A 20,865-nucleotide genomic window follows, 5' to 3' on the forward strand; every position below is an offset into this window, starting at 1 on the left:
TCCCCTGGCCTGTGGTATGGGTGCTAAAAAACAGAAAAAAAGACAAAAAGAACAATAGCCAGCCATGGATGGATCACGGGCAGCCCACATTCTAACGTTATAGACCAGGGCTGGCATTACTCTTTCTTCCTTTAGCAAGGCAAAGATCTGAGGAAACTTAGTGACTGAAGAAGCCACTACAATAACTAACAGCTAACACTGAAATCCTCCTGAGTTTGTGGTACCATTCAACACACCATCAAATTCACTGCATTCAAATGTAATACCTGAATCTTTCTACTTGGAAAGAGAATAATAAAATGCTATTATACTCAATGAATGCTATAATCAATGAAATCAAAATATGGTTATTTTAAAGATGAAAAGAGCAATTTTCAAACTGAAAGCACAAGAATATCATAGGCTAGGAGGGATGAATGAATCTTACCAAAAAAAAAAAAAAATCCTTTTTTAAAATCTCACATTTTTGAAAGGCCACATAACTGCCATTTATGCTGCTTCTTACCTAGGTCCCAAACTCAAGCTCACAGCTTACTAATTTTCTTTAGATTAGCCATTAATAAATGCACATACATATACATAAACATTATAAATGGAAGTATCAATATCTAATGTGACAACTGATTTTAAGGCTTAGGGGGAAAAAAAAGACAACCTGTGAATCCCTAAGCCTTGCTTCTGAACTGGTTTTCTCCCCTACATGAAAGTATAAATCCCAAAAGATACCTGTGGCCAGCAACCAAAAAGAGAAAACAAGCCAACATACAGCCACCAATGGTAGATGTTTTGACATCAGCAGATGTAAGAGTGGAATGGTGTTTCCATAGAAGAATTTACTGAAATAGTAATTTCACCACTAGTCTTAGTTTAGAAAAAATGTTCACAAAAATGTGAATAAGAAAGATCAGTGCATGTGTCAAGAGTTTACACAGGTGACCGATGATATTCTCTATGTAATTAAACACCATGGAGTAGTTATAGTTTAAGAATGAGGCAAAGAAGGTAGGGATATATTAAAAAAGAAAGCTTTGATAGAGCTTTCTTCCTAGAAACTAGGACAAAAAAGATTTACAAAACAACAACAAAAAAACATATGCCAATTATGAACTCTTTATGTGTGACTTTACCTAGCGATACCTGGCAGTCATTCCTAATTGGAGGAATATTCCTCCCAGAGGGTGCAAGTGAGAACCTTCTGATGCCTTCGTACTTGGAAAAAGAATATTCAATAAACCTACTAGTTTTATACTATAGACTACAGGTTTTTAAAAAAAGGCTGAAAATTCTTTAGGGTTGAGGCAACTACTTAGAATATGCAGTAAGAAAGCATTCTGGGGAGCAAGGGTTAGGAACATGTTGAGAGATGTGACATTAGAACACACGGCTGCCCTCAGGGAGAGTTAAACTGAGTTAAAGATGCAAATGGAAAAAGAAAGCTAGCCTTTTAATCATAACTGGCAAAAAGCTCTCTGAACTAGATGAAATCTAGGGGTTGAACATTAATCATGGATTATTTCCAGCACAAGATTTAGATCAGAATAATTTAATAACATTAAAGACAAAAATAAAACCCAGCATTTCGAAATAAAAGGTGGATTTAAGAGGGAAGAAAACGGAAAGGAAAATCTTAGGTCAAATATTTGAATACTGAACTCACTCATGATCACAGAAAGAACATACGCTCATTTTAGAAGATCTGGAAGCACAGAAGAGTGTCATCAGTTGGGCTGACTCACCTCTCGAGTAGCTAGCTGATTGCTGAGCTCCTCAGCCTTCTCAATGTTCCACTCTTCCACAGCCTGGTCTATGCTCTTTTCAAGGCCCGACTAGAAAGAAAAGAAACCTAAAAGTTAGAGGCAAGAAAGAAAGGCAAACATTTGCTAGTAAAGACTACGTCACAGGACCACACCAAACACATTACACATTTAGACTACTTAATTTTCACAATGATCGTATACGGTAGTTGGTACCACTCCCATTTACTGATGAGAAGGTTCAGAGGTATTAATAACTTAGCCAAGGTCAGATCATTTCCTGAACTAAGAAAAAGGAGATGCAAATCCAAACTTCTGTGACCCTAAGGACTACGCTTTCCCTTAATAACAATATAATGCTAATGATAATAAGTTAGAAATTATGGCATGCTTATTATGTGGTACACCCTGTGCTTAGTACTATAAGAAAGCTCATTTAATCCACATAACAGCTCAATGAAATTATACCGTTATCCTGTTTTGAACATGGAGAAACAGAAGCTTAGACTCACTAATTTGGCCAAGGTCACAGCGTCTGTAAATGTTAAAGCCACCGTCACATGAATCTAGGTTTGCCCAGAGCCTGTATTCTAAACCACCATTTTCCTCTGCCTCTTTTCACTATGGCCTATTCCTGTAACTTGAGACTTTCATTCAACAGCCCCTCCTAGTCTCTGACGATGGGATGGGTACTAAGTTGGATATTAAACATGGGAAGAAAGTTACATATAAGAATGATTGTACTTTCCTATGGAAATGTTATTTACTAGTTGAAGATACTTCAGGAAATCACAATGAAAATTTTCATGGGATCACCAAACAGGCTGTGTAGGATACATCATACTTTATGGAAAGATGCTTCTTAGAGTTAAATAACTGAGTTTTAGCTTATGGAAATAGTTACTAAAGAAAATATAACTTTTTAAAAATAGTCTAATATATGCTTCTTAGAAGAAAATTTTATCCCAACGATGGCTTATCTAGTGTATCTTCCACATTTTCAGTTAATGGACTTCTCCCTCCTTGACCTAATAAAAGAAGTCCAGGGAATGTCTCTTCCAGCAGTATACTGCTTGATTATACCAGTCAACTAAGAGAAACTTTGCTCCCATGTAGCCTTTACTGAAACAAGATTTTAAAAATACCCACACAAAATCTGCCTAAAACGATTTTTGGAAACAAAGACCAGCAAGGTTGTCACTGATGTCTGCGTTAAAGTGAAGACTGTTCCTTCTCTCGATCCCTCATTCGACAACCCAAGGGCCTGGAGGATGATTAGGCTTCTTTTACTTGCTCCCGACTGGAGCCTGAGACTGGCATTCAGTAGCCTCTCAGAGCCTCAGAGCCCAGGCCGTGCTGCTCTACTGTCCTTTTCCCATTCTGGTCCTGTGATCATCCACCAGTCTCCAGAAATTTCTCTTTTTTGTATTTCTGCAGAATTCTTCTCCTGATAGTCCAAACAACGTCCTGGACTCACTCTTCCAACATCCTTCATTTTCAGTGCCTGCTAAATAATACCCCACCCCAGAATCTATACTCAAGGCCAGGGATTCTCCAAGTGTGGTCTGTGTATCAGGTCAGGTCTGCGAGTGATGCCAGTCTAGGAACTGAGCTTGTGCCAGTGTGCAAATCAATTACCTGACTACGCACAGGTTTGTCTAGCTGACTTTTTTCAGGGGAGGAAGGGTATGGGATGGGGACAACAAGACTTTCTCAAAGAAGGAAGTAGTACACTGAGTTACACTCAGGCACAAGTTCTTTATTTCCTGGAAGCCCAATACTTTGAATACGCTTGCTCTAGGCCATGTAAGAGCTTTACAATCTAGGATTCTCTCTAAACACAAGATTCTGTCCTTCCACTTACCCCAAGTCCTCGGAGCCAGTGAACCGGCCTTGTCTTCATTTGGAACCCCATACTCTGTCACCATCATATTTATTCTCACAGTCCTTCAGCCCCTTCCTGGAGTCTCCTATCCTGCCTCTCTGGTCTGCAACCCATGATTAACCTTTTCAAACTAGACTCTAGGCCAAAAGTTCTCAAAGTCTGAGTCTGGACCAGCAGCATTAGCACTACTTGAGAACTTGTTAAAAATGCAGATTTGAATCAGAAACTCTGGGGTTGGGGCCCAGAAATTCATTGATTCTAACCAGGCTAAAGTTTGAGAACCACTGACCTAAGCAATACCTTAGGCAACTAAGCAACTTTCTCCAACATCACATCTTGTTTTGGTTGTTCCCAACCACTTGTTTCCACTACTTTAACATCTAGGTGTCCCAGCAAAGTCAGAGAAAATCAAATGACTCAATTCACTGGCTTTACTAAACGCTCTTTATCAAACTCAGCTGGGTGGGCTCTCAGTTCTGCCCTTGAAAGTTCCCACACTCCTTTAAGAAGTTGTTGCATGTCTTTTTCATTTTTTCAAATACCCTCAACCCTACCTCCTTCCTTTTCAGCAGATTATAACTCTACCCCTACTTCATGAGAGGCTGAGGTGGTGGGAGAGAGGGAAGAGGATAACCAAGGGTACGTATGTACTTTCTATAATCTTCCTCTCACCCGCTTCTCACTTACTCTGTCCTTCCATCCTTATTGCCTCCAAGAAGGAATCATCTCTCTTCCCAAGACTTATCCCACCTCCTGTGCTCATCATAATTCCACCTGCTTACATGTTAGCCAGAACCCTTCTCTTTAAATTTTCTCCCCTCTCTCTCTTTTCTCCATCTTTCTCCCATCCTATAAATAAGCTTGTCCTCCCCAATCTGGACCAGGGGCTGGATGAGATGACACAGCTCACCTCCCTCAAACTGATTTCTTCTTATGTCGGTACTTCATCTCTCTCGAAAGCAGTATATCAGCTGTCCCGTGTCATCTCCCATTCTTCTCTATTCCTTCTGTCCTCATCATTCCTCTGAAACTGCTCCCTCTACAGTCATAAATGATACCATTTGTCCTCCCATCATCTCTTATGTCAACTACATCCTCATTCTTAAAACTATCTCCCCAAATGTCTATCTTAACTCTCCTCTGATGCCCTTTATCTCCTCCTGTTGTCCCCTCATTGTAGCAGTCCTCAAGGTTCTGTGATTGGCCCCCTTTTCTTCTTACTCTTCCCTCTCCTCAGTATCATACTCGATCCTAGGCCTTCAATTATTTCTTATAAGCTGCTTTGTATCTCTAAATAATTCAAAACACCTGACCTCTCCCCTGTACTAAGACCTGTGTCTCCAGCTGCTTGCTAGTCATCTTCATGTTGAAGGCCTTGCAGAGGCAGGGTCTTCCATGTTTATCATGTGGAAAAGCAAGCTCACCAATTCCTGCCCCGACTCTCCTTCAGGGGTGACCCCTAGTCACCCCGGAGAGAATCCTCCGTTATATTCAACGCCTCCGATCCCTGGCTCTTATTTTCACTCTGTTTTTGTAGTGTTTCTCATGTCTCCCTTCTGCGCTTCCTCAGGGCCTCATCACCTCTTGTTTGTAAGGTTTCAACCCTCGTCAAACTAGTCTTCTGTTTTCCTAAAGCAGATCCCATGTCATTACCCAGCTCCAAACACTATCACTTCTTTCCTCGTTTTGAATAGCACCCAAATCCCTTCACAACAGGGTCCCCAAATGCTTTCTCAGCCCCATCTTGGGCAAGGCTGTACTTCCTATGCTCTGGCCACATTTACCAGTCTCTTCATACTCCCTGTGCCTCTGGATGTGTTTCTCTTTGAAAAATCTTAACCACCCTTGTAAGTCTCATGTCGAACGTTACCTTCTCTATCTCTGCAGGTTCCCTCATGCCTATACACCCGCTGACCCCACAGCACCCTCCCCGATGCCCAGTACCTAACCGCTCCCTGCTTGCTGCCGTGCCTGCACGCCACGTCTCTCTCCAGCACTTTCAACTCAGCAACCTAACAGCATCCATTCTCCAGCCTGTCCTGCTTATTCCACATAATAGGTCTGCTTGTTTCCCTCTAATTATTTAGGCTTCCTGAGATTATTTAGGACCTGGGTGCTGTACACCTTTACTCCAGGCCCTAGGATAATGCAGATCTCTTTTTACTACCAATGCCCAGGAACTAAACCAGCAGTCTGCTTATTTAGTGAGGCATTTCGCTGCAGCAACTGGCTAACTTAACACCCTTTGGTTGCCACAGAGCCACAGATTACAGTTAATGTCACAAAGTGGAAAACAAGAACATTCCCCTTTTCTGGAAACTTATATGAACTGCTGGGCCGATAGGTATAATTTTCACTTAAAAATAAATTAGCTAAAATTACAAATCTCTCTCTCCACCATCAACTAACTCCCATTCCCCCAGCCATTCCAAGCAGCATGTAATATAGTGGAAAGAGTGCTGGACCAGGAGTCAGAGGACACAGTCACAGCGCCAGGTAAAAGAGGTACTTAACTCATAAGGCTCCGTTTCTTTCAAGAAAATGAGAGAATCAGCTTGGATGACCAAAATTCTCTCCTAGAAATAAAATCCGAGAATTCCACTTACATGGTCAACTTTGATTTTAGCTCTTTTAAAAGTTTTTTTTTTATTTCAACAAAGTTTCGCTACACATGACTGTTTTTTTCCTCCCTTTTCTTTTTTCTTTCTTTTTTTTTAGCAATTTATTTAAGTAAAATATAATAGTTCTTTTTGGCTCTGAAAAATTTCTGGTTCCACAGGCACACCCAAACTCTCTGCTTCTATAAGAATATACTAACATTCCAAATATTTTCAAAATGCTCATGTTAACACAAACACACACAAAAAACCGGAGGTAAAACATTTCCATCACCTTAAGACTAAAAGTTAGTAATAGTTTACAAAGAACATGGTTGCTGAGGTCAGACGTGGGTTCAAATTATAGCTCCTCTACTTACTGGCCAAGAAACCCTGGGTTTTGTCCCTAAACCTCTATAAGGTTGCAGTTATCTCACCTGTAAAATGAGAATAATGCCACATTCTTTGCAAAGTTATGGTAAAGGTTAAAAAAAAAAAAAAGTAAAATACCTAGCAAAGTTTTTAGATCATAGAAGTCATTCAATAAATAAGCTATTTACATTGCATCTATCAGGATACCATTGAAACAAAAAGAAGGTTCAGCTCTGTATTACTACAGACCTCATTATAGTTTGTCAAGGGCTCAGACCCAAGTATAAGACCCAAGATTTCAACTGTGAGTCAGTAAGTAGTCTCATGAAATAAGATTTGAGTATTAAAGCTTTCTAAAAGTCTTAAGTTGGACCCCAGAGTAACCTTTATTGGAATTATCTAGGGCATCTTTCATACCACAGGAGTGGCAGGGGGCACAGAAGCACTGCTGATACTCTGCAGGTCCTCAGCATGCTCCTAAGAGGCCTTCTGGCAGGAATCGAAATTGAGCTTCAGATATGCCTCAGTACAGACAAACTTAGGGATGGCAATTTGGCCCCAGGTGGAAAATCATCTAAGGCCAGTATCTGACAGGTTCCCATGAGGCAATAAGTAAGCTCCTATTAACAGTTTTGTTGCAGACGTCAAGGCAGTACTATAAATATCTAAGAAATTTATGGGTATTAGGTTTAACATTAAGGACTAACCATCCATATGTGTGTAGTAAAATCTCTTAACATACCGATTAAAGCTCTTTAAGTCAAACTGTAACAATATATTTCTAGAGAAATTTTGCTATTAAATATTTATTCAGATAACATATTCAATTTTCAAACCTTAATACAAATGAAGTGTCCACTCAAGTTTGTTGTTCTATGATTAGACCTAAATACCTAGGGGAAAAAAATTAGGTAATCTCTCCATAAAGGAGGAAGAAAAAAAAGAACTAAGAATTAAGTGCTACTACTTTTACATAAAAATCACGCCTACCTAAATTATTTGAATCAGGTAAGTAAAAAACTAAGTTGGACTGTTACTTCAGAAAAATCTAGATTTGGGACTATTTTACTTTTCAACCTGCTCTGTTTTCTTAGACAAATCATGCTAGGCTTCAGTTTCTTCATCTGTATTGTGAGAATAATACTGGCCATACTACCCACCCGACGGGGATCACATAAGGATGACGAGAGAATGGTTTGTACCTGATCCCAGGGGAACAACATGGTACCTCTACACCCCACCATCCACCCTACCCACCCAACACCCGCCCACTCAAGGCAACCAGCCTGTGATCTTTGTATTGGCGCTCCGTGTAAGATTCTAGTAAGAAAGAGTATTCTGCTAAAAAAATAAGTTTGAAAAAAGCCGTACTATACAATAGCAGCTTCCTCTCATAAACAACTAAAAATTATCAAAGACATTGTGCAGTTACTCTCAAAATTTTTAAAAGTACCTCTGGTTTTTCTTGCCAGAAAGTATCCATTAAGTATACATAAAACTACTTTCAAAAAGGACTGACTAATCAAACTGATTCAACTAAAGAATACTTGAGACATTTATAATGAAATTGAGTAAAATTTATTCTAAAGAAATTCCCACATAGACACAAAACAATTGTTATGATTACAGAATTATTGATAAGTGCCGGAACTGCTGCCATTAACACAATTATAGCTGTATTTAATACAAAGAACACTTTAAAACAGCTTTGGATATTAGGAAGATTACATTTTAAAAATATAAGTCTCTCTGCACTGTCAGGGAAGCAGGTGACAGCAGTGTTGTAAATACACATCCTTGGTTGAGCAACAGTTTTGGCTTGGCAGTGGAGAAAGAAAGAAAGAGAGAGAGAGAGACAGAGGAGAGAGAGAGAGAGAAGGAAGGAAGGAAGGAAGGAAGGAAGAAAGGAAGGAAGGAAGGAAGGAAAGGAGGGAGGGAGGAAGGAAGGAGAGAGAGAGAGAGAGAAGGAAGGAAGGAAGGAAGAAAAAGAGAGAAAGAAAGAAAGAGAAAAAGAAAAGAAGGAAAAGAATAAAAAAGAAAAAGGACTACACGATAGATGTAAGAAGTTTGTTTTGTTTTACCATTCTTGAGAGTTGAGTGATTGAGCGAAGAGAGACTAAAAAGGGTCTCTGAGATATGGTAACAGATCAGCCTCTGCTCCAGAGAAGTAAAATAAATGGACTATAAATCCATGCTAGTTTTGTCCATACTGCAACACGGATTTTCATGATCCTCTCTAGATTTCTTGGGCAGTGCTATTATCTGCTGAACTTACATTTATTCTTAGCATTTATCTTGGTGCCCCCCGTGTGGACATTCTTTAATGTCTATCTACTCTGTTGGATTCACATTAGAGACTTTAGCATGACAGCAAAAGGGGCGCATGTGATACAGTGATCCCAAACCAAAGAATGAGTGTGAACCTGCTGGCGTGCAGTTAAGCTGAACTACCAAGAGAATATGAGATAATCTGGCTTCACCAAATCCTTCCTTTCCTCTATGCTTGCACTTATTTATAGAATATTAAGTGCTGGCAACATCCTGGGCAGATACAAGCCTGGCCGGCATCAGTTTCCTTGTTTAGGTGATGCCATGACTTTCTTGGGCAGATGCCATTCATACAGAGGAATGCCTACCATTAGGAAAAGCCAAACTTATAAAACAGATCAACAGGTGATTATAAAAGGGTTTAGAGCGGTCTTCCCTTAAACAGAAATTCCTTTTTAAAATGGTGTTTGACTTATAATTCTTTCTAGAATTCATCTAATGTACAATGCGAAACAGAACACTAGTTCCTAAAACTGAGTTGTTTATAAGATTTTGCACATGAAATCCTAGTATCCTTGATTAAAGTTACTCTTCACAAATTCTAAATTTTAGACAAAGAATAAGTTGGCCTTATCTTGCAAGTATCAAGAAGGTACAATTTCATATATGTAGGGAAATAAAAATATTCTAATACAGATAGATTGTAAAAAAATGCCTTCAAAATTTCTACTTTTTAGAAAGGCTAAAAATCTGAATTTCATAGCTTTAACTTCACTAAGAAACAATTCAGACATTCTAAAGTCAATACAGTTATGAGAAAACACAACAAATACTCTAACAGTTGAAGATCAAAGACCACCTAAGTCACAAATAAAACTTTAAAAAATATTTCCTATGAGAACCAACATTTAACCGTTTCTTCCGTCAAAAGAACAATCCATTCAGAGGTTGGGACTCTAAAGCAGGCAGGCCAGAGATGGCCCGTGGACCGCTGCCATCAGCATAAGCCTCCTCCCTCAGGCTTCGGGACAGGTTTGGTACAGTCAAGAGCATCCTCCTGGCAAGATCCCTCCTCCCGGCCCACCAGAATCACAGGAGTCAAGAGCACAGCAATCACACTTTAAAATGCTCACCAGCCCCTTGGGCAGTGAAGCTGGAGAACTGAGAATGGCGCAATAAACCCTGGGTTTCAGTTTCTCCTCTACCAGTGTTCTTTCTTTGTAAGAAATTTAGCATTTCCGCACCTGCTTGAACATTTGGAAAAAGGAGACTGCTCAATAGCTCTAATTATTTGCAGCAGCAGGTGATCCTGGTTCCAATTCCACAGTGTTCTAGGGATTAGGTGACAGGAATTCTTGGCAAACTTGGAATCAAAAGGTTCGCATGTAAAACTCTGTTGTGTCAGTTTCTTAATGCATGTGCCCTCAAGGAGGCAATTCCACCCAATGACGGGTTTAAAAATCAGAGGTTTTTCATAAGAAATACTGATTAACCAGAAAATGGTAATCATCTCTATACACAGTAGTATACAGCAATGATCCTGTCTATACATGCAGGATACAATATCCTTGGGCTTCAACCAGTAGGCCTCTGTACTTCTGTCCCTATGGCCCAGAGCTCAATTTTCATGCTCCTGGAGTCTGTCAACATTCCCCTAAGTGAATGTATGGGTTATTCATTCATTCAAGCCTCTACTAAATATTAACGCCATCTCTAGACTGACAACTCCCAAGCATGCATCTCAAGCTCAGACTCTTCTGAAGCTCCTGCCTTGTTTTACCAACAGTCTACTCTGTTCCTGCTTGCTGATGTTACCCATGCCCCAGAATTAACTCTGGATTAGGCCCCACTCGAAACCTCCCCTCCAAAGCTTTCCCATCTTTGTAATTCACATGACTATTCACACCACTGCTTAAGTAAAACCCTGAATGGTTCTCTCCCTGCCCTCATAATCCTGAATCTCCCCACCACCTCATAAGCTATCAGGAGGCAAATACTGTTGATCCTACTTCTACAGTGTACCTCAACTCTACCCACTTTTCTACCTTCAGCAGCACCATTCTTGTTCAAGCCGCCATCATCTCATGCCTGGAAGAGTCTCTTAACTGTCCTCTTCTCATCTGCTTGTGTTGCCCCAAGGTCCATCTTCCACGTAAGATGCAATCTTTTCAAACATAACTTAGATCACATCACTCCCTTAACTTAAAACCCTTGAATGTCTCTCAATTGCACTGTGACTAAAACCCAATTCCTTACCTCGTCCTCTAAGGTCCTACAGAGTTTGGTCCCTGCTTGCCTGCCTCTCCAATCTTACCTTGGGCCACCCACCCTCCTCTTCACTGACCCCGTCCAGCCAGGCTGACCTTCTTACGTCTACTCAAATGTTCTATGATGACTCTTCCACCCCTAGGATCTTTACCCAGGTTATCACCTCTACACTAGCATTCCTTATACAGATGGTTCCTTCCCATCCTACAGTCTTAGTGAGACGGCACCCTCTAAGAAAGGCCTTCCCTGACCACTCAGCTAAAGTGGGGCTTCCATATTAATTTCTTCACTATACCCTGTTCGTTTCTTTCTTAACAGCTTTTTTAACGATTTGTAACTATATATTTACTTGTTTATCTAGCATCTTGCACACATTAACTTCTTCACTGAACGAATTAATGAGGAGAAACACCTTAGGCAAGGTTAATTACAAACATTTCCCACTGGCTAATGTAAGATGCAATAAAAAAGATCTTACCTTTTCAATTTTTTTTCCTTTTAACAGGGGGGTCAAACCTATCGTTGACTCCAAAATACTGAGTAAGCTCCTTCAACTGGGTTTCACTTGAGGACTGTTCACTGTAAGAAGAGAGACAATAACTTATGTTTTACAAAATGTACTCACTTTTACGTTTACTGTTTTTAATTGGTTACTACAATTATATTACATCTACTAGTTCTTACGTTTCAGAGGTTAAGTAGTTCAACTATTTGTATAAGTTCTACAATACTATCTAGGACAGACAGATATTTTAGATTCCACCTACCTTTGAGATTCTTCTTCATTCTTCAATTTACCTGAAAAAGAATTCACAGTGTCAATACCAAGTATTCAGTTATTTCAAAATCATGGTTATTAAAAATTGTTGAGGGCATCCCTGGTGGTGCAGTGGTTGAGAGTCCGCCTGCCAATGCAGGGGACATGGGTTCGTGCCCCTGTCCGGGATCCCACATGCCGTGGACCACCTGCGCCCGTGAGCCATGGCCGCTGAGCCTGCGCGTCCGGAGCCTGTTGCTCCGCGACGGGAGAGACCACAGCAGTGAGAGGCCCGCGTACCGCAAAAAAAAAAAAAAAAAAATTGTTGAGCTCAATTGGTCACAATTTAATATTAGCACTACTGACAATTAACCTAAATTAAAACACCTTTTCTGGAGCGTTTTCTTTTTTTCTTTCTGGATCTTGAAGTTGAGATTTTCTGTTCAGAATGTTTTGTATGCAGTTCTTGAAATTTCTACATAAAAGTAAAAAAAAAAGAAAGAGAAGCAAATATGCTTTGAAGCAAAGCATACATCTGAAAAATAACATGTTAAGTAATAAAAAACTATAACATTTATAAAAATACAAATTTAATGAAAGTAGTTCAGTTCTTCTTGAGATACTCTATTGTCTGAGACTTTCACAACCTGAGTTTTTATCTTCATTTATTTCCAAATAAGTCAATCTGATAATCTGAGGGTAAAAGTCAATGGCTCATAGACAACAAAGAGATTAAGACTGTATTATGTTAGGCCAAGTAGCTAATCCTACTAACTGTTTTTTTTTCCTTCCTCTTTTTATGAAAAACAAAACAAAAATGAACATAAGTATCTGAGTGGCCAGTGAATTGCCCACAGACCCACAGAGTAATAAAATTATTCTGAGTCAATCTTCCGTGCCTATTTACCTCCCAAGAACATATACATTCTGACCACAGCAGAGACACACACAGGACCATGCACAAACACACAGGTACAGGCTTTAATAAGAACACGTCAGAGAAAACCTACATTCCACATATTTAAGGGAATTCCAGAGGGACACTCTTCATATGCATTTACATTTGCCTCTGCTTCAGTTTTTGGTCCATCTGTAGGGATATCAGAGACCTCTGTGTTTGTAATGGTCCCATCTTCTTTACCTTCTTCTAAGTTAAGTTCAGAGCTCTCTACTGTGGCTTCATCATCAGAATTCAACTCAACATCACTTTCATTTAGGCCAGGTGGTAGCAGCCCACTCCACATCTTTTCTGCTAAAGGGAAAAAAATGAATTAAGACGTATAAAGTAGACATGGAAACAATTTTAAAACCATTAAAAGATACCCCAGGAACCTAATAATTATACCAGTGGTTCGGGAACAGTCTATCGAAACTTTTTTTTTAATTGGTATAAAGTGGGATGTATCCTCCATATTAAGATAATTTAAATATTTTGCTTGTATAAATTTTTTGTTTTTTTGGCGGTATGCGGGCCTCTCACTGTTGTGGCCTCTCCCGTTGCGGAGCACAGGCTCCGGACGCGCAGGCTCAGCGGCCATGGCTCACGGGCCCAGCCGCTCCGCGGCATGTGGGATCTTCCCGGACCGGGGCACGAACCCGTGTCCCCTGCATCGGCAGGCGGACTCTCAACCACTGCGCCACCAGGGAAGCCCTGTGTGTATAAATTTTTAAAAAGTGTATTTTCAGCAAGTTTGTTACAAGACACACCTACAGATGAATGACTTAATGACAATAGAACCTCGATTCTCTAACATATGGATAATCTTGTCCAAAGAAAAGAGGAAATTCAGTAAAAGCATTCACTGCTCAAGAATGTTAAGAGCCTAACAATATACACTGCAGGCAACTTAAGAATTATAATACATATTTCAAGCTGTAACAGTTAGAGAAGAAAATAAAATTGGATGTTTCGCCTGTATTTGAACGTACGAAACTTCAGGGGACTACAGAGTAGGAAAAGTATTACTCAAAGGAAAAATTTTAAGCTATGCAGGTAGTTTGAGAAAAGTATGGTGGTAAAAAGGATGTCCTAGTTTTACATTTTATACTGCTTGCTAAAGTAATACTAAATGGAGTACAATCCTAACAATTTAACAAAAACATACAGCTTTTTAAAATAATAGTGTATTTGGGAAACAAGTTAAAGTTCAGGGTAATTCTTATCATTAGTTATACAGCCCATTGGTAGAGAGAACCATTAACTACTGTTAAGTCTAATAAAAATGATTTTTAAAAACTGAGGTGGTAATCATTTGCTAAAATTATAATTGAGTACATTTTCACTATTAATCTCCACGACACAGTCTATTTTAGCATACGTAAGGAGCCAAAACCAGTTCATTCAAAAGAGGCCTAGAATACAGAAGTTGGCTGTACTGCTCAAGATTTACTATCAACTTAAAGGAATAAAATAGAAAGATGGAAATCTTTTTTGCTAACCTTTCTGCCCCCTATTGCGTTAACCTAGTAAGAAAACCACCAGCACTGTCTCTGAGACAAAGTATCACGGGATTTTGCATTACTCTGAATAATGGACGCCTGATAACTTTTAAGGACCTCCTCCCAAGTCCAAAGAATCAGCTCTCACTTTCCAGTCTGGGTCCAGCCTCCTAGTTGCTGGCTCTCTGAAACATCCTCACCAAAACATTCTCTTGGCTTTTCAAGAGGAAGGGTTCTAACATCTAATTACTCCAGCTGTAATCCTGACTCCACCACATATTAGTGGTATGAGGAAATCATTTTTAACTCCTCTGACCCTCAGTTTTTTCATCTGTTTTACAGGAATAACTATATTGCACACAGGGTTATTCCGAGGATGAAACAAGATAAGCTATTGAAACACTCAACACAGTGTTTAGGAGGTTCTGGGGACTCGATCAATGCTAAGTTCTTTTTGCCATCATTATTATTACTTCTGTGGCCAGGTACTGCATTTTTATCATTTCTATCATGGGTGGCAGCATCCATAAGGTAGCTTTGAAGTTTCTAATGTTTAAGGTGCATTCACTTCACAATTGATGCAAGTCAGTTACTTCCTTGATTTCCACAGTCTGACTGAAGTTTCAATTAAAAATGTTGATGTCTTTTTCTGAATGGAGCAATAAAACCAGAAGCAAATTACCAGGAAGATAAATGGAACCTAAGCTTCAAGGCTCTTCTTTTTCACAGGTCCTTCCAAAGCACTATACCTGATTTTCTATATTTTAAATCTGTATTCCTTTTTTTAAAGAGGAGACCTCAAATTACATAAGCTCCAAGCCCTATAAAAGCTGGATCCATCCCTAAATCTGGCCTGAGGATTTTAAAAGTTGGAATGGAGGTTATGTTGAGATATTCTGTTAGCACAAAGGACATAGTGTAAAACATGCCAATATTGAAAAACAGGTGTTGTGCTATTAATAAAAATATTTCTACTGTTTTGAGAAGCAGGGGGAGGGGAGTGATAATAAGCTCCATCATGACTTTGCCACTGACATGATATACCTTCAGGCTCACTATCCCATTTCAGGACTTAAGGACAGTAACAAGTTTCAGAGTTAGCTTTCTTAGCACCAACTGGGGTTCTACGTTCGAAGCCACTGTTTCTCCTCCCTGTCCATAGCATCTTTTACATGCCCACTGTGTGCCAGGCACTCTTCAAGACATAGGAACAGCAGTATACAAAACAGGCAAAAATGCCTATCCTCATGGAACCAACATTCTATACAAATGGCAAGCTTCTGTCCATCAGCCAAGTACCACTCAGCCCAGACTTCAGCTGTGACTGCTCAGATGGGCACAGTTCCTCCACTGGGCCACTGCTTCAGTATCTCCACAGGGTGACTCTGTGCTCTGGGCACCCAAATGGGTTTCACCTTGGGAAGCAGTGCCAGTTGCCGTGGACAGGGCATGCCTTTCCTCATCAGCCCTCAATCATTTTTGATCACTTTTGGACTTTCTCAAAATCATCTATTTTTAGTAAGTTCTTGCTGATGTGGCATTAAGAGCTGTCCTCAGGAGGCCACTGACTGGTGTGATAGTTTCTTGTGTGTGCCCACAGGGGAAAGAAATTAAAATAACTTTTAAAAAGTGAACTCTATGTCCAAATCCATAAAACAAGGCAAAGTTCAAATAAGGTGTGTTTCTGAACTTAACTCCTAAATATCTGTAAAGTGATGTGCCCTTCTCCTCTGACCATAAGACACATACACACACACAAATACCAGGGCAACTTGGTGGCCACGGACAAACACAGATTATTCACTGAGGAGCGTGCAAAGTGAAACTGCCCACCTGAACAGCAGCTTGGCTGCAAATCAGCCAATATGGAGTGGCTGCTTCGTGACCTGTTTTAGGCTTACGTTCCAAAACACTGTCTTTCTACTCAAAGCACATACGTGTTATTTATACATTTGTATTGTACTATGGTACCAACTGGTCCTATCAGGCCCCCTGTTTCTTCTGTTGTGCTCGTCTGGATTGTGATTCTCCAGTTCTTTGAAGTGCTGCTCACCTCATACCTTCCAGAGTGCATTCCTTCATTTTAAAGCAGATCACTCCAAATTACCCTTCACATGTGAAAATTACTCAGCCATTCTCAAGAGACGTGGCATACCAGAGAACAAGAAACAAGTTTTTTAGTGTAGATGATAGCCAGGTCTATATAACAGTCCGTGTATCAATACATAAATTTTCACGTTTTTAGCCTGCACGTCAAATATTTTAGTTTCATCACTTAGCCCCAAAGAAGATGTAAATCATTCAGAATCCCTTTTTTCTCTATGGTTTTGAGTATCAGCCTCTCCATTTCATATTGGAGAGATTTTTCCAATTGCACAATTATTCTACAAAAAAAATGCTGTGTATGCTATGCAGAACACATCTTTAGTCCAGGGGCTAACATGATTTATGATGAACAAAAAATATTTATGTATCATCCTCGTCTCAATGGCTGGGCTTTCTTTTGCCCGTGGAAACCAAACACAGTCACTACACTTAGCACACCTGGGCAGATGGCAATGCACCTAGAAGAACACGACACAGCTCAGCAGTTCCTCAGCTTAGGTTTTCCCAAAGTTTTATGAAGACAGTAATGGAGGTCTCTAAGCTAATTTCAATATTCAAAAAGCCCAGTATATTTTATGATCCCTCAAACAATATCATCCACCTTTAGGTCAGGAGACCGAAATTCAATGAAACATTATTCTTCACCACACATTCATTCAGCAGAGACTCTGACTGGCAGCTACAGACCTGATTTTTATTAAAAAAAAAACAAGAACAAAAATTAATGAATATAGTTTAGTGGACACAATCTTTCAAAATATAGCAACCATGGAGATATCAAATTATAATAAAAGGAGTTCTGGGTTGTGAAAGGATTGAGAACCAGTGGTAGAGCAGCAGAAAAATACACTGTTTTGAAAGTCAGAAGATGGGTTCCTGGTCCTGAACAACAAAACTGTGGGGAAGACACTGCATCTGTCTGGGTCTTCATTCTTAGCTATAACATGAAGGGTGTGATCAGATCTCTGGGATGTCCTGCTGCTCTAAAATGTTTCTTTATGGATCTCAGTATTATACGTGCCCAAATGCCCAGAATCACCTCATTCTTTGCTGTAACATTCCATCCTCTCGCAGTCAGAACAATACTAATTAAACCTCAACACCCCAGAAGATAGGGGTTCTCTCCTAACCCAGCCACCACAGGCAAGCTTGCTAGTTTTCAGTAAGACTCTGCACTTCAGAGAGAACACCTAAAAGATGCTCTGCAGAAAGGGAAAGAAACCCCAACTGTGACAGAAGAAACAGAAACAAAACGAAAAACAAAGCAGGTCACCGCTATACATGGCATACAAACAATGTGACAGGCACCGTTTTACCCTTAATCCTCACCAGTGACCCTTCCACTAGGAATTATTATCTAAACCCCTTTTACAGATGAGGTAACGGACTCACCTAATGCACTGTAATCCACTTATCTTAGAAAAATAGAACTCTATAGCTTGAAAACTCTATAGAGAATAAACTTTAAATAGTAATATATTCTTGGTGACACAGATTAGAGAATGGGTCTGAAGAATGTCTCCAGCCTGTAATTCTGTTAACATTTGTTAACAGTGAGAATTTTCTTCTCACTTTCTAAGGGCAGAAAGCTATGTAAAATGCTAGGCTAAATCGCATACATTGAAGTCACATTCAGAGGTCTGGGTAATAATGTCACACTTTCTGGAAGTCCAGGCAACTGTGTATAACCAAAACTCAATCTGAGCAGTTTACTGGGTAAATGTCTCCTGCCTCTAGTACTCCAGAATTTCAATTCCATTTTTACCAAATGAAGCTGTCTTATTTCCCAGATTTTATATTCAATTAGAAATAAAGAAATCTGAATCTTGTCTGATCTGAATTTAATCTTACTTGTATGACAGTCACAAGCCACCACCCACCGATCTCAAGATTGTGTTAAATAATTTACACAATAATCAGTTTCTGTGACTGGGAATTAGTTACTTAACTGAAATACTTTTAAGCATGCTGTCATCAACATTAATGTAAATGTCCTATTCATGTTTATGAAATAAATACGTTCCCTTTTCTCAAAAAGGTAGAGAAAGTACAACTGAATCACAGGCCTGACTTCGGATTTAAGTTACCAATCTGATTACCCTGATAAACTATTTAGCAGGATTTTGCATGCATGCTTATGTTTTCATCAAAGTGAGCGTTTTGTTTAGCCAACACTTCCCCAGACTCAAAACCCTACACGGAAGGATTTACAAGTAACCAATAACACTTCGAGGCTCATTTCAAATTGGATGCAGCTGTGAGAATACTTACAGGGTGCAAGACAGCAATAGGGTGGCTCTAGAAAGGTACATCTTTTCCTGTTTGGCTGCACAACCCGTAACTCTGCAGGCTCTCCGGCAGCAGGGTCACACTCCGATCCCCGAGCGGGAAGAATCCCCTCCCACAACAGAACTAAGCGTTGCAAATTCTGATGTAGGACGTCTAGCTTGCTGACACTCCCATTGACTGCAGCTGTCTTCCGGGTACAGCAACTGTAAACCAGAGACTGTTTCCCGGACCGAAAGTCTGTCTCCTAGTCTCCTCTCACTCTGGCTGAGGTGGGACGAAGAACCCCTCTCCCACCAACAGGACGGGGAAGGCGCTACGACGCCGGGTCCAAGCAAAGCGGAGGCCAGCTCCGCCGACTCTCCCGCGGGCCCGGCCAAAGGGTTGGAAGGCTCCGCGGAGAGGCTGTGAGGCCACCCACGCTGGCTCCCTCGCTCCCCGCACCCGGCCTTCCCAGGTCCGTCACACCGGAGTCCGGGCAGCCCGGGAGCCAGGCCAGCCACCAGCTCTACTCACCGGTCCGTAGCCGGCCGTCCAGCAGACATCTTAAGACCCGTCAACATCGCGCCTTCTCATTGGCTCCGGAATCTCAGCCAATAGGCTAAGGCCTTTCTGGCCTGGGGTCGCCATGGAAACCGGCCGCGCTCAGCTGTGCTTTTAAATAGGCCGGAAGGGGTTGATTCCTTTCTTTCTACTTCTTTTCTCCCAGCTTTTCTCTCGCCGTTTTCTTCTTTCTTCTGGACGTTTTTAAAGACTCTTCTTTCTCCATTCCTTCCCGTACTCCGTGGTGAGGAAAGTGCTGGCTTAGACCTTGAACTGAGTTCATTCCCCAAGGACGGAAAGTCCCTGCAGAAGCTCTCTAGAAGCTCTCTAGACCCTTCCGGGAACGTTTCCATTCATACACCCTTTTCCCCTCGCTCCCTTCCTTACTTTTTTTTCTTTCTGTACATATTTATTGAGCAGGCACCCTGCCAGCCTATGTTTAGAGCAAAATGATCCCTACTTCTGCTCTAGTGGCGCTTACCGTTTGGTGATCGTGGCAGCTGCTTCACGGACCAGCTACGTGGCCTTGGCCAAAAGCTCATTGAGCTCCTTTTCCGTGGCAGCCACTGTCTTAGGCTCTGAGAAGGGGCTTAGGGAAGCATAGAAAATAAGCAAGGGAAAAAAAAACGGGAAAAAAAAAAGCTCTATGAGGAAAATAAAACGGCATAATATGACCGTGATGGGAGTGGGGCTATTTTAGAAATGCTTCCATTTTCTGAAATAACGTTCTGTAATAATAATAAGAAGAACACATTCCTATTTTCTAGTGTTGTAACGATTATGTAACAAAATACACATAAACCCCGTAAGGCACTACCTTGCCCACAATAATTTTCAGTTGGTATTGGCATTAGCCTTATCAGTAATGCCTTTCTTTGAAGCATTCTAAAAATGTGAAAGAATTTTGTATTGCACTCAATAACATATCACAATTTAGTATAAACCGATGTTTAAGTGTAATACTTAACTATCAACTACCTCACCCCCATTGTTTTCCAGAACATGTGCCAGGTGTATGGAGTAGTTTTCTATGACCCCAGAATCACAGCAAAACCTGAAATGACAAGTTTGGGTTACTAAAGTCCTTTCTCACACTCACATTCTCTGATGCTCGATTAGAAGCTGGGCTGAGTGGTGTGAGGATCTGTATGAAACTCTCCTGGCCAAACGTGTCCAGCCCCTCAATAGTGTTTTTCCCTGAATCCAATCCATAAAAAGTAGTTAAAGAGAGGATGTGTAGGAAAATGCTGTTGTGACCGTTACATTGTGCCTTTTAATTGCTATCTTAGTCTGCTGGGGCTGCCATAACAAAATGCCACAGACTAAGTAGCTTACGCAACAAAAATTTATTTCTCACAGTTCTGGAGGTTGGGATGCCTAAGATCAAGGTGTCAGCAAAGTAGGTTTCATTCTGAGGCCTCTTCTCTTGGTTTGTAGGCAGCATCCATCTTGCTGTGCGCTCATAAAATCTTTTTTGTGCAGTTGTGTAAGGAGAGGGAGAAGGAGAGAGAGAGAATGGGGTGGGTGGGGGCAGGAAGGGCTCTCTGGTGTTTGTTTTTTCTTAAGAGGACACTAATCCTATTGGATCAG

At 40.5% G+C, this 20,865-nt stretch overlaps 1 protein-coding gene across 1 annotated transcript in view; it reads right to left on the bottom strand.

The window, feature by feature from the left end:
* Window positions 1–19,347, bottom strand: part of FAM204A (family with sequence similarity 204 member A) — a 32,024-nt gene extending 12,677 nt beyond the window's left edge. The window contains 7 exon segments of the mRNA XM_032608935.1: window positions 1,737–1,826; window positions 5,510–5,520; window positions 11,623–11,723; window positions 11,912–11,942; window positions 12,289–12,376; window positions 12,912–13,153; window positions 19,249–19,347. Coding sequence (XP_032464826.1) covers window positions 1,737–1,826; window positions 5,510–5,520; window positions 11,623–11,723; window positions 11,912–11,942; window positions 12,289–12,376; window positions 12,912–13,145 — 555 coding nt within the window. The 5' untranslated portion in view covers window positions 13,146–13,153; window positions 19,249–19,347.
* Between the last annotated feature and the right edge of the window lie 1,518 nt (window positions 19,348–20,865).

Source organism: Phocoena sinus, chromosome 16 (assembly GCF_008692025.1).
Source record: "Phocoena sinus isolate mPhoSin1 chromosome 16, mPhoSin1.pri, whole genome shotgun sequence".
NCBI lineage: Eukaryota > Metazoa > Chordata > Mammalia > Artiodactyla > Phocoenidae > Phocoena > Phocoena sinus.